This window comes from Poecile atricapillus, chromosome 2 (genome assembly GCF_030490865.1).
Source record: "Poecile atricapillus isolate bPoeAtr1 chromosome 2, bPoeAtr1.hap1, whole genome shotgun sequence".
Lineage (NCBI taxonomy): Eukaryota > Metazoa > Chordata > Aves > Passeriformes > Paridae > Poecile > Poecile atricapillus.
In genome coordinates this window covers 112,124,372-112,139,514 of record NC_081250.1, presented here as the reverse complement: position 1 = coordinate 112,139,514, position 15,143 = coordinate 112,124,372, and the positions used below count along the sequence as shown (strand labels likewise).

Here is a 15,143-nt window from a genome sequence, read left to right as displayed (position 1 = left end):
AGCGTTACTGTCCAGTTGTGAGCTCCTTAGTACGAGAGACCTGGAGCTCCTGGAGCGGGTCCAGCGAAGGGCAATAAAGATGATTAAGGGACTGGAGCATCTCTCTGATGAGGAAACGCTGAGGGAGCTGGGCCTGCACAGTCTCGAGAAGAGACGACTGAGAGGGGACCTCTCAGTCTATCAGTAGCAACGTCTATCAGTATCTATAGCGAAGGTGACAAGAGGGTGGGGCCAGGCTCTTCTCGGTGGTGCCAAGCAGTAGGACAAGAGGGAACGGGCAGAAACTGATGCACAGGAAGTTCCATCTGAATGTGAGGAAGAAATTCTTTACTGTGCAGCGACCGAGGGCTGGAGTAGTTTGCCCAGAGAGGGTGTGGAATCTCTCTTACTGGAGATACTGAAGCACTGTCTGGATGCAACGCTGTGCCTGTTTGAGCAGGGAGGTTGGAGCAGATGTTCTACTGTGGTCCCTTCCAACCTGATCCATTCTGTCGTTCCGTGTGTGCATGTCCTGAGCCTATCTTGCGACGAGAGACATAAAAGCCCCGCAAAGCTCTTCCCTGCCGCCGGCCGTGACTCCGCTGGGAATGGTCTGGCGGAGCGCTTTTCCTGCCCGCGCTCAGCAGCGCGCGTCCCCCCGGCTTGCGTTGGATGCGGCGGGAGGCGGGCCCTTCCCGCCCGCTTCCTCGCCGCCGTCCGCGGGGGGCCGGGGCAGCATGGCTGGGGTGCAGCAGTGCCTGCTGCAGCTGCACCGCTGCCTGCAGCCCGGCGATGCCGCCGGCAGCGCCCTGCACGGATACAGCCTGCTCCGCAGCCTGGCCGAGACCTGCGTGGCCAGCCTGGCCAGCGGCGAGCAGGGTGCGCCCGCGGGCCCGGGCCCGGCGGGGTGGCGAAGGGGGAAGTTGAGCGGGGCCGGGGAGCGCTCGATGGCGGCGGGACACACGCACCGGGACGGTGCTTCTGTGGGGCGGCTCCCTCCGTGCTGCGCTCCACGCTTTGTGTCACTGGTGATTCCGAGGGAGGGGCGTCTCCTGCCCCAGATAAGCATTCACCGGGGTAAAAGCACTTCGGTGCGGGCCCCTCGGTGCTGAGCTGGCCCTCGGTTGGCTTTCCCTCGGCCCTGAGCAGGGGCAGGCTCCGGTGCGAGGGCACGGGCTCAGGCCGTGGGGGAGCTCAGTAGCGCCCAGGCTTTGTTGTGGTTTTTCTGGTGACGGGCGTCAGTCGTGCCCAGGGTGACAGGTGTCCCTTCTGCAGCAGGGGATGGGCTGGGTGCTGTGTATGGAGCCAACCACCTGATGGTTCCTTTGCCTCCCTGCAGCGCTGCACCTGTCCCTGGTGTTTTCCCAAGACCATGGCTTACTCGTCTTTATCCACAAATCCCTCCCCATCGAGGAGGTAAGTTGGCAAACTTCAGTGTTCAAGTAGTGCTATACGCACAACGTGTTACACCCTTAATTTATTTTTTTTTTTTTGTTTTTTTTGTTTTTAACTTTTCAGTTTCGAGATTGCAGGGAAGAAGCATTGAAGTTTCTTTGTGTCTTTATGGAAAAAGTTGGTGACAAAATTCATCCTTATGCCTGTAATATTAAGGTAGGTAAATGAAAATTGTTTCCTAAAAGTGTTTTTGCCAGGTAGTTTGAACTAGTTAGGTGGGTGTAATGTCATAACATTCACAGCTCCCAGTCAGCCTTGCCCATCTGTAGCATTCTTGTTAGAGCTGAAATAATTTTAATTTGTTTGACGTAAACTGTAATTCATACCACAGAGCAGTGTGTAATTATTTGTTCAGCTGTAGACTTAATTTTCTTAACTTTTCTTTATAGAACATAGTAGTTACTTGCTCTGAAAATTAGTTATTTTCACTGGAAATAGTAGCTGTAACTTCTATTTATACAAACTGAAGTTGCTATTTAAGTGTAAAATTTTAAAAGGGTTAATTTTAATTACCATTTAAAAAAAAAAATCACCTGAGAAGTTGTTACTTTTGCAATATATACAGAAATTGGTGGTAATTACAGTTACCTGAGGTTACTGGAGTCTGGATGGCTGAACATCTATGCTGCTTTGCATACAAATGCTTGACAGCACTACAGAAGTTTCTGATCATAAATTAGTAACTACTTATTGTAAGGACTGATAGTACTGAGGTAGAAAATTTGCTCTGTGCAAATTTTACTGAAGAAACGGCAATTTCTTTGCTTTTGTTGGGGTTTGTTATTTTGTCAGACAGTACTGCAGTGTTGACAGTAAAGCCATTTCCAGGACTAGATAACATTTTAGTCTTTTAAAAAAACTTTAAGCTTGTAAGTAACAGATATTTCAGAGTCAGAAAAATATGTTATCTTTGAATTTCCATCTTTACTTATAAGTATTGTTATCTTAATTTTCTTTTCTGGGTAGCAAACTTGTCTTAGTGTCTATACAAAAGAAAGAGCAGCAAAATGTAAAATCTCAGCACTGGAACTTCTGATTAAGGTAAACTGCATTTTATAAATCTCGCTTGTTTCTACAAAAGAAGTAGAAAATCTGCTGTATTGCTATAGTTACACTATATCATGCAGAAAATCTGTATCACAGAGTCACAGAATAAGCTGTGCTAGAAGGGATTCAAAAGGATCATCGAGTCCAACTCCTGGACCTGCACATCACCATCCACAAAAGTCACACCACATGCCTGAGAGCATTGTCCAAACATTTCCTGAAGCGTTGTCAGGTGTGGTGCTGTGACCATCTCCCTGAGGAGCCTGTTCCAGTGCCCAACCACCCTTTGGGTGGAGAACTGTTTTCTGACAGCCAGCCTAAACTTCCCCTGACACAGCTTCAGGCCATTCCCTTCGGTCCTGTCACTGGGCACCAGATCAGTGTGTGCCCCTTCTCTTCCCCTCACAATGAAGTTGTAGTCTGCAGTAGCAAGAGAACAGTGATAGGTAATATTCAGATGTTAAAAAATAACAAAACAACGTTTTAACAACAGATTGTCTTCAGTATTCTCCAGAAGGTTGCTTAGATGGGACATGTCATTCCTTCATCTGTTAGAGTAAGACACAGTTGTTTTGGGGGCAGTTGCAGATCTCTCTCAGTTTATTATGATTATATAAGGAGAAATTTTGCTGTTCAATTACTTTAAAACACTATGTATTATATAATATAAGATAAAGTATTTGAAAAGTGTGGAGGAGGACTTTTTTTCCCAGAAATTTAGCTGTTGGATGAGACAGTAGTTCCTTTGAGTGCATTTAGACCCTTTTGTAAATGTCTTTGTGCCTACTTAGGTTTGCTTATGAGAAACAGAACTCCCTTCTGAGTTACTCTGAGTCAGTTTTTTGAATTGGATTTGCTTTATACTAGCAGGGAGAGAAATACAGTATGATAAAAGTTGCTGCAGACTTGCTAAAGGTGTGCTTTAGCGGAATTTATATATGCATATGTATAAATCATGCAATGTATAGGTTTCATGTAGATGATTTATATATGATATGTATATGATAAAAGTTGTAAGTTTTGTATTTATGTGTATATAGGAAGGTAGTTTGTAGCTAAAGTAGATTGCATACCATTACTCTTCTTTGGCTAAGTCACGTTAGATCTCTTTCATTGAATAGTATACTTGTTTACTTAAGCTGAACTTACATGCATGAACTGTGTTTTTATTTAGACCAAGTACTACTGGAGTATTGATCTTAAATGTTTTTCTTTTTTTTTTTTAATCCATTCTAGTTGCTTCACAGTTTACAACGTTCCTGTTTGATGGAAGAAATGAAAATTAGAGAGATATTTAATAAATTTTATGGGGAGCTTGCTGCAAAAAGTAAAATTACTGATACAGGTAGGCCTTAGCTTTTCTTCAGTCGTCCACCTGTACTCAGCACTAGTGAGGCTGCACCTTGAATCTTGTGTTCAGTTCTGGGCCCCTCACCACAAAGAAGGACATTGAGGGGCTGGAGCGAGTCCAGAGAAAGGCAATGGAGCTGGGGAAGGGTCTGGAGCACAAGTCCTGTGAGGAGCAGCTGAGGGAGCTGGGATTTTTGGCCGGGAGAAAAGGAGGCTCAGGGAAGACCTTATTGCTCTCTACAACCACCTGAAAGGAGGCTGTAGGTTGGTCTCTTCTAGGTAACAAGTGACAGGACAAGAGGAAAAGACTTCTAAGTTGCACCAGGGGAGGTTTAGATTGGATATTAGGAACAATTTCTTCACGGAAGGGGCTGTCAGTCATTGGAACAGGCTTCCATGGAAGTGGTGGAGTCACCATTGCTGGACATGTTTAAAAGATGTGTAGATGTGGCACTTTGGAACTTGTTTCAGTGGTGAGACTTGGCAGTATGGGGTTAATGGTTGAACTTGATGATCTTAAAGGTCTATTCCAACCTAAACAATTCTATGATTCTAAAGCTCTTTGTAATCTTATTCTAAGCCTGGCTAGTGTTATCCTCAAAGCTACAGTTTTAGTGTGATAGTTCCTGCATTGGTCACCTCTAATGCGAGCTCATCTGTTCTGCCTTGCCTGATTACATTATATATGACATATTACTATGAGCTCCAGTTTGGTCATTATGACCAGTTACTGCTGAAATCTCGACATTACAGGTCTACTTCTCATAAAATTTGTTGTGCCTACATAGAATCCTTCAGTCTGAATTCAAGCTAGAAACTTCTGCTAGCTGTTTGCCTTAACAAGTGCTTCCTCAGTGCATGTGGCCTTAAATTAGTTTTCTGAGCCCTGTTTAAAAATAGTAAATATGTTTAACTTACTGATGTGAGAGGAGGATGCATTTTCCATTGTAGTATATAGCTATATATATATGTATGTGTGTATATGTATATATATATATAAAGATGTTTGCTCCATACTTTAATCAGCAATTGTACTGTCAGGGATGGTTTTCTCATGGTTGCAAGTTAATAGGAATTGCACTAGAAATGACAAAGCAATTATTTCAGTAATTAAGATTTAACAGTATGAAAAATTACTTTCTAGTATTGGAAAAGATTTATGAACTTTTGGGAGTTTTGGGAGAAGTCCAGCCTAGTGACATGATTAACAACTCTGAAAAACTGTTCCGAGCTTATTTGGGAGAGCTTAGAACACAGGTATGATTGGAAATTCTTTTCATTCTTTGGTTTTTTTGCTTTGTTTTTTTTGCATTGCTTTGGTTTTAGGTTGTTTCTTTTTCCTTTGAAGTGTATAGCACTGGCTGTTGGAATACCACTGTAGCTAGTACAGTTTGTAGGGATCTAACAGGACAATCATAAATGCTTTCTGAAGGACTGTTTAATTTGTGTTCTCTGGCGTGGAGAAGGTTTCAAAGTGAATATTCAAGGCCATCAGTAACAGCAAATTAACCAATTCACTGTATGAAAAGATGGTATGTGATGATCATTCCCCAAGAAATGTTACCTTGTCATGCAGTGGTAGTTTCTGATTTGTTCTGTAATGGCTGCAAAGTTCTTGCATGTGAGGTAAACATCATGTTTCTGCTGAACTTTCATACATTCTGAATTTTTAAGTATTTCTAAGATATTAGTGCATTTTACCTAAGTTTTGGTATGGTTGGTCTTGGTGGAACATTTCCATGTTTTTCAAATGGTCTCTTGTGCTTCCCTCCCAACGGTGTGACACTTAGGAGTAAAGGTGTTTCTGTGGAGTTGTTTCATAGAGTGGGGTGCTGATAAAACTATTAGGTTGAAATAAGTTATTTACCTACACTTCTAGGAACTGGGAAGCCTTGGTGTAAATTTATCTTAGCTTGAGGGTATTTTATTGTTTTCAGATGACATCTGCTATAAGGGGACCCAAGCTACCTCTTGTGGCAGGATGTCTGAGGGGACTGGTAGCACTCATGTACAACTTCACCAAGTCTGTGGATGAAGGTATGTTCTTTTTCTATGTGAAGGCAGTGATGCATTTTGATACGGTTTTACAAACTCTGTTGTACATTTAATTATTACACAGCCAAAAAGTAGCACCATTTCTGTGTGTAAACTCAGAATCAAAATTTCCCTGTTAGTAGGTGGTTTATGCCAAATACACAGTCACACAGTAATCTGTCTTTGTGTGTAGTGGCTTCATCATCATTTTTCTATATGTAAATCTTTGAACTGCTATTTTCTGACCACATATTGGGCAGCTGTGAGAGTCACATTGAAGCTGGAGTGCAGTTTGTATGGAGATGTGTTTCTCGTAAGAGTCTGCTTAAACACAGGTATTCAGAAAAATCAGCTAATACAGATGTACAATTTTTCTTCAAATTTAAGAATATTTCAGGGAAAAAATGTCTCTGTCTCTTAAAATGAGATATAAGGCTGCAATGTAATTTTCTTCATAGCAAGCTCACTCTGCTTACTTTATGTCAGTAGTGAAATACTCACTATTGAATTGTTTCACAGATCCTCAGACTGCAAAGGAGATTTTTGATTTTGCAATGAAGGCAATCAACCCACAGGTAAATCTGCTATGTGTTAATTGTTCTGCATAAACAAATTAGCCCTGGTGAAGAGTAAATTGTAGTGACAAACCTTTTCTGGTATTACAGATTGATCAGAAGCGATACGCAGTACCTCTAGGTAAGATGTAAATTATTTCCATTCATGCTGAGGTGGATACTGTCTTTTGTCTGGAGTTGTTTATTCTTTACTGGATGTGTTCAGATGTCTTTAATGTTCTAAGCTGGCTGGGGGAAAAGCTACTATACTTCAAATTGGAATATTGAGTTTAACATGTATTTGGTTAAACTAGTCAATGTCTAATCAGCTTATGAATAGCAGCATTATACTTGATGGCATTTCTCCTCGGGAGTAGCAGAAAACTGTGATGAGAGAAAGGAATGGTAGAAATAAGAGGAATGTAATTAGGAGAGGAGTGTAAAGAGGAGTTAATTAGGAGAAAAGAGGTGACATGGATTGAGTTAAAAGAAAAAACAAGGAGAAAAGTTTCACTGCAGGAAGGGGGAAGAATCGGAAGACTAGAAATTGGCCTGTGAAATGTGAGTGGCTTATGCAGAAATTGCAAAAATGCAAGGTTTCAGTATTAGGCCCATGGTTACTGTGAGGAGTAAAACCCTCTTTAAAGATAGTCTATCTTCCCCCCAGTTAATTCATTAAGGATCTTGAGATTCCATTTATGCTTGTTTGGAATAGTGAAATTACCTATAATCTGAGTTCTGTATTTGTGTCACAGTTTGGCAGAGGAGGTGACTTGTGGATGTGTCCTGACAACACAAACCAGATCCTTCTAAATTGTGCAATCAAGTATTCTTATTTGTAACCACTGAAGTCCCTTTCTTTTTCAATATTAATGTAAATTGCATCTGAACACAGCTGTGCATTTCATAATGTTGTACATTTAAAAAGAGTATTTTGGAGGGTTGTTTTATGCTGAAGTTCTTAGTGTTTGGGTACCAATACTGTAGAGTATCAGTAGAGGCTAGAGGAATACATTTTATACCCTCCAGTCATGATGAGTCTGCCCATCTAAAGTCCTAATGTGGACTTTCACAGTCTGGGCTGGTTGTGTAAAATGTAAGCCTGGTCTTTAATGAGAATTGTTTTTAAATTGCAGCTGGGTTACAGTTGTTCAGCTGGCACTCTGCTCAGTTTGGAGCCTTGCTCCTGGACAACTATGTGTCCCTCTATGAAGTGATGTGCAAATGGTGTGCCCACACGCATCAGGAGCTGAAGAAAGCCAGTTATTCTGCACTAGATTCATTCCTCAAGCAGGTGTGGTAACTTCACTGGGATCTCCAAGTCTAAAGCAAAATTAAATTTCTTGAAATAGTGGGAATATTTGGTGGTTGGAAGTTCAATGAATCTATTTAATGAATAATTATTTAGTTTGGAGTGCTTTATTTACTTTTATTTCTATTTATTTATTTATTTACTCTCATTACAAGCTAGGTATCTTCTAAGACTTACTGTAATTTTTTGTGAAATGCTGGAATGTTTATATCTGTTTTACAGATTTCTTTAATGGTGGCTAAAGATGCAGAGCTACACAAGAGCAAGTTGCAGTTTTTCATGGAGCAGTTCTATGGAATCATCAGGAAGATGGATTCGAGCAGCAAAGAATTGTCCATCGCCATTCGCGGATATGGGCTTTTCGCAGCAGTATGTACAAAGGAGTTATTCTGATGAAGGAGCTTACTGAAAGCATGTAAAGCTGGAATTCATATACCATGCCTTTTACAATTTTACACAGCCCTTTTAATAGGGAATGCTGCTGTTTCTGAACTAAGTGTTGGGCTTAACCAATTACACTATAAAATACCTTTTGGATGAAAATTTTTAAAACATATACTGAATCTAGTGGGAGTTCTTGCAACATTGGGTTGTAGTTACTTCTTGTGCACAAGTTCTGAAGTGGAAAAACAGGAGCTTCATATACATCTGTCACAAAACTTCAGGATGTGCTTAATTGCTTAAGGCAATACCTTGTTATCTCTCTGCATTTAAATGGTAGAATCTAGGCTTCACTCTGAAAGTAGTTCAGAGATTTTTACAGCGCTCACTCAAACATCTAAAAGGCGCTGCTGTCTTCAGGACAGTAGGAGGTGATTTGTGAAACAACCACAAAGTAAACTACAACAAGAAACAGCAAACAAAACCATGCTTACATACCAGTGTGGATGGCAGGTATGTTTGTCAGGAAGCACCATTAGGAACAAACTTCCAATTTCTATTAGCAGTCAATTAAAATGGGAATATAACAATAAAGTTCATAAAAGAAAGGGTGGTATTTATATATTTGCAGCCTCTGTGCTTGATGGTGGTACCACAGCTTTCCTATAATAAAATTCTAGACTGGTTTTTTTTTGTGTGTCTCAAAACAAAAATTAGGTTAAATTATCTCAAAGATTATTTAGAGAAGTTTAGGAATTGAGATGGAATGGCTGGTTACTAGCAGAATCCTCTTTTTGCTACCTTCTGAGCAGACTGCATTTGTTTGTAGAACTTTGCATGTGCTTTGTTCAAACCTAGTCTTCTTCTTCTGTGATATGAGGTAGAAAGGAATTGAGTTCAAGGTATTGGTTCCAGAAAAAATGAAGTATTTTCAGTTACTGAGTTGAAAGAGTCCTATTAAAAACATCTGTTATGGAATGCAAGAACTTAAAATTCATAATGTAAATACAGAGATAGGGTAGCACTGCAAATTTTAATGAATTTAATGCTCCAGTACCTATGAATCTGTAATATGTGAAGACACACTAATAGTTTTTTCTGTGTTTAGGTTAAGTCTTGGCCAAGCATCAGATACTGGGTTGTGAGGAAGTAGTCTTGGTGCTGCTGCAAGTTGTGACTGTAGCACTGAATTTGTGTTAATGCTTGGTTCAGTTTCAGAGCAGAATATTTCTTTAATTGTTAAAATAATCTTAAAATAATACTTGAAATTGTGAAAAGTGGTAGATGGATAGTCTTAATTTTGTCAGCATGTTTTCAGACTGACTAGATTCAACCTTTAGGCTAACAGCCATATTTCACTGTTATGTAAAGCAATGGTCAGTTCCCTACCACAGTTCTTGCTTCTGACCTGGTTCCTGTCCACAAAGACTGTTTTTTGACCTAGTTCATGCTATGAATTACAAACCATTCTATAGAAATTGGTAAGCTTTGTTACAAACCCTCTGTTACTCTTTGGGATACTTTCAACTTGTTTGTTAGTTAGGAGGAGTCTCTATAGGTTCTGTTTGTAGAGGACCTATAACGATAAAAGTTCGGTATTTGGACTGCTTGCTTAAGTGTTTGATAGTAGTAACCTGTCAGTGATAATCAGTTAAGTTACATTAAGGTAAGCCACTTACTACTTTAATGCAGCTAATTCAAAATATAACTTAATCTAAGCATCCATAATGCCATATTTACAGCCAAACTCTGATGTTTTTCAGGCTGAATTTATGTCACTGCAAGTTCAGGTACTTTTACATTAAATTACACTGCATTAGTGAGCTATTGTTGTAGTCCACGTCAGATCCTGTGTTTCTCATATATGTGGCAAGTACTTGAAGTTAGTTTATTCAGATGTATTGAGTTTCTGGAAGAACTTCAAATATTACTCCTGTTATGGTTCAGTGAAGACGTGGCTGGGTTTTACTGCTACAGCATGCATTTATTTGCTCAGCTCTACAAAATTGCCAAACCAGGTTTTTATTTTCTCTCTGTAAGCCCTGTAAAGCTATACGTTCTGAGGATGTGGACAACATGTACGTGGAGCTCCTTCAGCGTTGTAAGCAAATGTTCCTCACAGAAGCAGAAACAATAGATGAACATCTGTATCAACTACCAAGTTTCCTCCAGTCCATTGCAAGTGTGATATTCCATATAGACACAGTAAGTGGAGTATTTAAAGTACCACCTAATTCTTTTATGCAGTTGCAGATGTGTGAGGAGCTGTGTACTTACCTATGGTAAAAGGTGTTTATTTAACTGAAGTGTGATGACATCTAGCCCCTAGGGGATGGGAAGAATATCAAGAGAATGCTGTAATGGATTTTATTTGGATACAGAAAATGCACTGAATATGCTAAATAAAATGCTACAGTGCATTGAAATGAAAACCATGATAGGCAAATGTGAATATATTTTAATTTATTTTATGTTTTTTATTTGGATGAAGCCAAAACCTTTCTGTGTTTATACCAGTCTGCTGCTGCTTTGTCTTTTGGTAGTGATACTTAGAATGTTCTTTGAGACTGATACTTCGATTCTGCTGTGATGTTACGTTGTCTGTTTTAATGAGGGCTTTCTGGATGTTACCTGGAGCTGTGAAGTAAGATTGGGGCATACATTTTTTATTCAGGTGATTATGGATAATCAGATTATAATGCTGTTACTGTTTAACTAAATTGCTACTTTTCTAGTAAGCTTAAAACTAAATTCACTGAAGCATTAATCTGTTCAGGAGCTACTTTCCATTGTGTGGTCCAGGAAACTTTCTTACTCTGTTGGTTTAGTTTTATTTGGGGAGAATTTTGTAGTTGCTTTTTGTTTGTTTCTTTCTTTGGGGTTTTTGTATGTCGAAGATGAATTCACTTGTTAAGTCTTCTTCTCACAGCAGATCATGATGCAACCTCTTGCAGCAAAATTAACATACTGAAGTAATTTCACATAATTGGCATAATGGATGTCTTGTCTTTCTTTATTCTAGGTTCCTGAGGTATACACTCCAGTTCTTGAACATCTAGTTGTGCTGCAGATCAACAGCTTTCCACAGTACAGTGAAAAAATGCAGCCGGTCTGTTGCAGATCTATAATAAAGGTGTTTCTGTCTCTCTCAGGAAAAGGTCCAGTTCTCTGGAGCTTTATTAGCACTGTGGGTGAGTCTGTGATACTAACTTCATTGGAGTTTTTTGAGGTCATGGGTTTCTTTTCCTTTGTTTGTTGTTTTTTTTTCCCCTAAATTGTTTAACTGATTCTAGGAGAGAAATGTAGAATAGCCATTCAGGATTAAAAATGAAGCTTGTCCTTGGACGTTGAGGGTTTTCATGGTGATATTTTTCAATATCCACTGTTAAAAAACTTCAGGAATGCATTTAACAATCGTTTTGGATAACGAAGTGGATATCATTTAGGGCAGGAGAATACATGTTTGTGATAAGACTTGCATTTCTGCTCTGAAGAATTATGGGAATAAAGAGATTTCATAGAAAAGTGTACGAAAATCTATTCAATGTCCTTTTAGTTACCACTACAAAATAGCACAGAAAGTAGGGTGAGTGTTATCTTTATTAGAAATGTAATTTTTCCATGCTCTGGAACTTTTAAATAGTGAAAGTCCAAATATGAAAATTACTCAGGTATAGTTCTATGAATGCAATACTGAATTGTGTCAGCAGTGGTAACTGACAGTTCTGTTAGTCTCAAGCATGCTGACATATATTTTCAACGATTTTCAGAAATTATTTTGATTTCTTTCAACTATTTATTGTGGCTTTTCTCTATTGCTAGGGCATTTGCATTGTTTCCAATGTTCTTGAGTTGGGAAGTGGTACACCCAAGTACCACGTTGATCCTAAGTCCATGAAAATCATTGGGGGCTGTTGCCTTTTCAGTAAGAGATTATGGGTGATGCCTTGGTCATCATTCAGAATTAGGAGAAAGTCAAAGCAGTATTGAGAAAAAGTAATAAGATGCGAGTTCAGGATTGGTGGAACCTGCGGAACATCCTAGAGTCAGGGCCCTGATTTGGGCTATTTTGTCCTTAAAGCAAAAAATCTGTGTTCTTTTGCCTCTCCCTTACCATGACAGAATATAGAAAACTGATTTGTTTCATTGTTAATGTAATGAATGATATGAATGCCATGCTTTTTAAGTCTATTCAGGCAATTTGTTTTTTTTTTTGTTTCAGTGCATCAGGGATTAATCAGAATTTTCTCCAAGCCAATCACATTTTCGAAGGTAAAATAACTGTTTAAACATATTTATTTAATTTGGATTCCTAGAGCATACAGTGCATTCCAGTTCTTGACAACTTAACCCAGCAAACAAGGGAAGGCCCAAAGAAGCAAAAACTATCCATTTTGTTATTAGTCTACTAGTGTTACTAGATATTGGCTCATTTGTTCTTAGTCTCTCATCCTCACTTCTGCTCAGCACAGTGTGAATGTGCCACTTGTGCTGAATAAAGAAAATTACATGAAATACACTTCTGTTTGGTCAGGTCATCTGTAATAAAGTAGGTTGTAAGTAAAGTCATCCAGCTTTCTTCAGGTTAATTTTTGGACATTTTAAACATTACTGAATTCTTGTGTTAAGCAAGGATGTTAAAGCTTTTTAATCCTGTGCAGCAGAATAACTATAGAATTTTTCAAATAACTGAGCATAGGAGAACAACCTTAGAGTTTTTTTGGGTTGTTTTGTGCTCTTTTCAGATTGATAGAGAAAGCTAAACATTTCATGTTTCTACCAGCAGCAGTAATATTATGTTATATTGTGTTGCGTGGTCAGGTAGTTCCATAGGTAGTTGTACTGGGATTTGACTGAGATGGAGTTAATTTTTCCCACGGCAAACCTCATGGAGCTGTGCTTGTATTTGTAACTGGAAATGTGTTGATAACACACCAATATTTTGGCTACTGCTGAGCAGCACTGGCACAGCATCAAGGTTGGCTTTACAAAATTTCCCCTCACCTACAGGCCTGGGGGACAAAATCTTGGGAGGGGACAGAGCCAGGACAGCTGACCAAACTGATTAAAGGGATATTCCATGCCATATGGTGTCTGGTCATCAATAAAAGCTGGCAGAAAGGAGAAGGTGGATAGCATTGGTTAAGCTGTTTGCCTTCTGGAACTTCTGCTCCATGTACCAAAACCCTCCTTCCAAGGAAGTGGCTGGACATTGCCTGCTGATGGGAAGTAGAGAATAAATATTTTGTCATCCTTCGCTACTAAACTGCTTTTATCTTGACCCATGAGTTTTTTCAATCTCATTTTCCCTTTCCTGATTCTGGTGGGGAGGAGGGTGGTAGAATGGCTTGATGGGTACCTGCCATGCACCCAGGGTCAAACCAGCAGAGCAATGTGTCTGACAGATATTGTGTCCCTTCAGGATTTTTTTGGCAAAGATACTTCTGGATCAGAAGAAGCCTTTGAAGCTGGAGAAGTTGGGACACGAAGATCGAAAGTACCAACTTATAAGGACTACCTGTACCTCTTTAGAAGTCTACTGAGCTGTGATGCAATGAAGGTAAAGCATAGTTAACATGGTAATACAAAATGAAATGGAAAATGAAAAACAATCCTGAGTCTTGTCGTCCTATTACTGCTTTTCTAACTTTGGATTTTTTCCAAATGTCATGCTGTAGAAAGGCTATTTTCTGGTTTTAGTTGGATTTTATGGCTGATAAATTAATTGAACAGGGATTAATTTATGCTTTCATAGCTGAGAAACATCTAAGACTGGATTCTCTGGATCATTTAAATGTTAGTTTGTACATTAAAGAAATAATTTTTGTTTGTGTTTTGAAATATGAACATTTTTGTCCTACAAAGGAATGTGTTTTTGAAGATGCAAACTTTCTTACTGAGAATGCACAACTGCAATCCCTGAGTCGCATCCTGTATGATGAACTTATAAAATCTATTTTGAAGATTATTGAGAAATTGGACCTGACTGTTCAGAAACTGGATGTTAGTGAACAGGTGAGACCTGAGGACCTATCCATTAACTCCTGCTGTTGTAGGGGAACCAAAATCTTATCCTTTGTTTTGTTTTCTCTATGCCTAGTTAACATCTGCTGGTGTCCTTGAAGTAACATTTATTCTAGATAAAATATTTTACTTAATATTTTTTAACATTGCATTGCAGTGTTAGGAGATTGAAACATCAGAATCAATAGAAGTTCACAGAATCTGTTATTTTAGACTTTCTACTCTAGAATCTGTTTTTCATTTTTCAACTGGCTTTCTCCTTAGAAGCAGGCATCTCTTATTTTTCCTTGGACTTACTGATGCGTCAATGGTTAGTCCTTCATCTGTCAGAGTACCTAGGAACAGCTAGAAAAAGACAGACTCTTAACGTGGACAAAAAAGTGTAAAAGGTTTCTGTGTTGTTACAGATCTGGTGTTCTTTCTTCAATATTTATTTCCAGGATGAAAATGTAGGTGACAGTGCTTTGGTTGGGCCTTCTTCTGACCCTGCTTCAAACCTTCAGCCAACGAGGCCAATAGATTTTATGGCCTTTATAAATCTCGTGGAATTCTGCAGGTATTGGTATGTTTTTATGTAATTTGAAAGTTACAAAGTGGTTGGAAGACGTTTGAGGTGAAATGTGTTTAAGATGCTTGTTTCTGAGTTAATTTGATAGACCATATTTCAAAATGCACAAGGTGATTAGGAGGGAGACAGAAAGTGTTTTTCAGACACCTGGGCCATAGGTAAATGCAAACAAGCTTGTCAGCTCAGTTTTTTTAAAAGAGTATAAGAGACAGTCATCAGCATTCACTTTTGTTATTTGGGTGTAGTTGTCTTTCATTATATGTTGTAGCTTATTCTGACCACGTATCCTAGAGACCAGAGATACAGTCTTTATAGACTAGTAAGGGGCATTAAGTGAAAGGTACAGCATTAGTTGCCTGTGGAGGTCCAGTAATGAAATGTGATATATGAGGACGTGTGTTTGTATAAATTCAATAATGAGATATGATAAGGGATAAAT

At 39.2% G+C, this 15,143-nt stretch overlaps 1 protein-coding gene across 2 annotated transcripts in view; it reads left to right on the top strand.

Annotated features, from left to right (window-relative positions):
- The first annotated feature begins 707 nt into the window (after positions 1–707).
- Positions 708–15,143, top strand: part of PRKDC (protein kinase, DNA-activated, catalytic subunit) — an 86,530-nt gene continuing 72,094 nt past the window's right edge. For both annotated transcript variants that reach the window (XM_058832527.1, XM_058832525.1), the window contains exons 1-17: positions 708–858; positions 1,319–1,395; positions 1,498–1,590; positions 2,401–2,475; positions 3,718–3,826; positions 4,976–5,088; positions 5,769–5,868; positions 6,385–6,440; positions 6,531–6,561; positions 7,556–7,713; positions 7,954–8,100; positions 10,153–10,317; positions 11,135–11,303; positions 12,335–12,384; positions 13,535–13,672; positions 13,978–14,127; positions 14,577–14,692. In XM_058832527.1, coding sequence (XP_058688510.1) covers positions 717–858; positions 1,319–1,395; positions 1,498–1,590; positions 2,401–2,475; positions 3,718–3,826; positions 4,976–5,088; positions 5,769–5,868; positions 6,385–6,440; positions 6,531–6,561; positions 7,556–7,713; positions 7,954–8,100; positions 10,153–10,317; positions 11,135–11,303; positions 12,335–12,384; positions 13,535–13,672; positions 13,978–14,127; positions 14,577–14,692 — 1,889 coding nt within the window. In that variant the 5' untranslated portion in view covers positions 708–716. The remainder of the gene's footprint in view (positions 859–1,318; positions 1,396–1,497; positions 1,591–2,400; positions 2,476–3,717; positions 3,827–4,975; positions 5,089–5,768; positions 5,869–6,384; positions 6,441–6,530; positions 6,562–7,555; positions 7,714–7,953; positions 8,101–10,152; positions 10,318–11,134; positions 11,304–12,334; positions 12,385–13,534; positions 13,673–13,977; positions 14,128–14,576; positions 14,693–15,143) is intronic.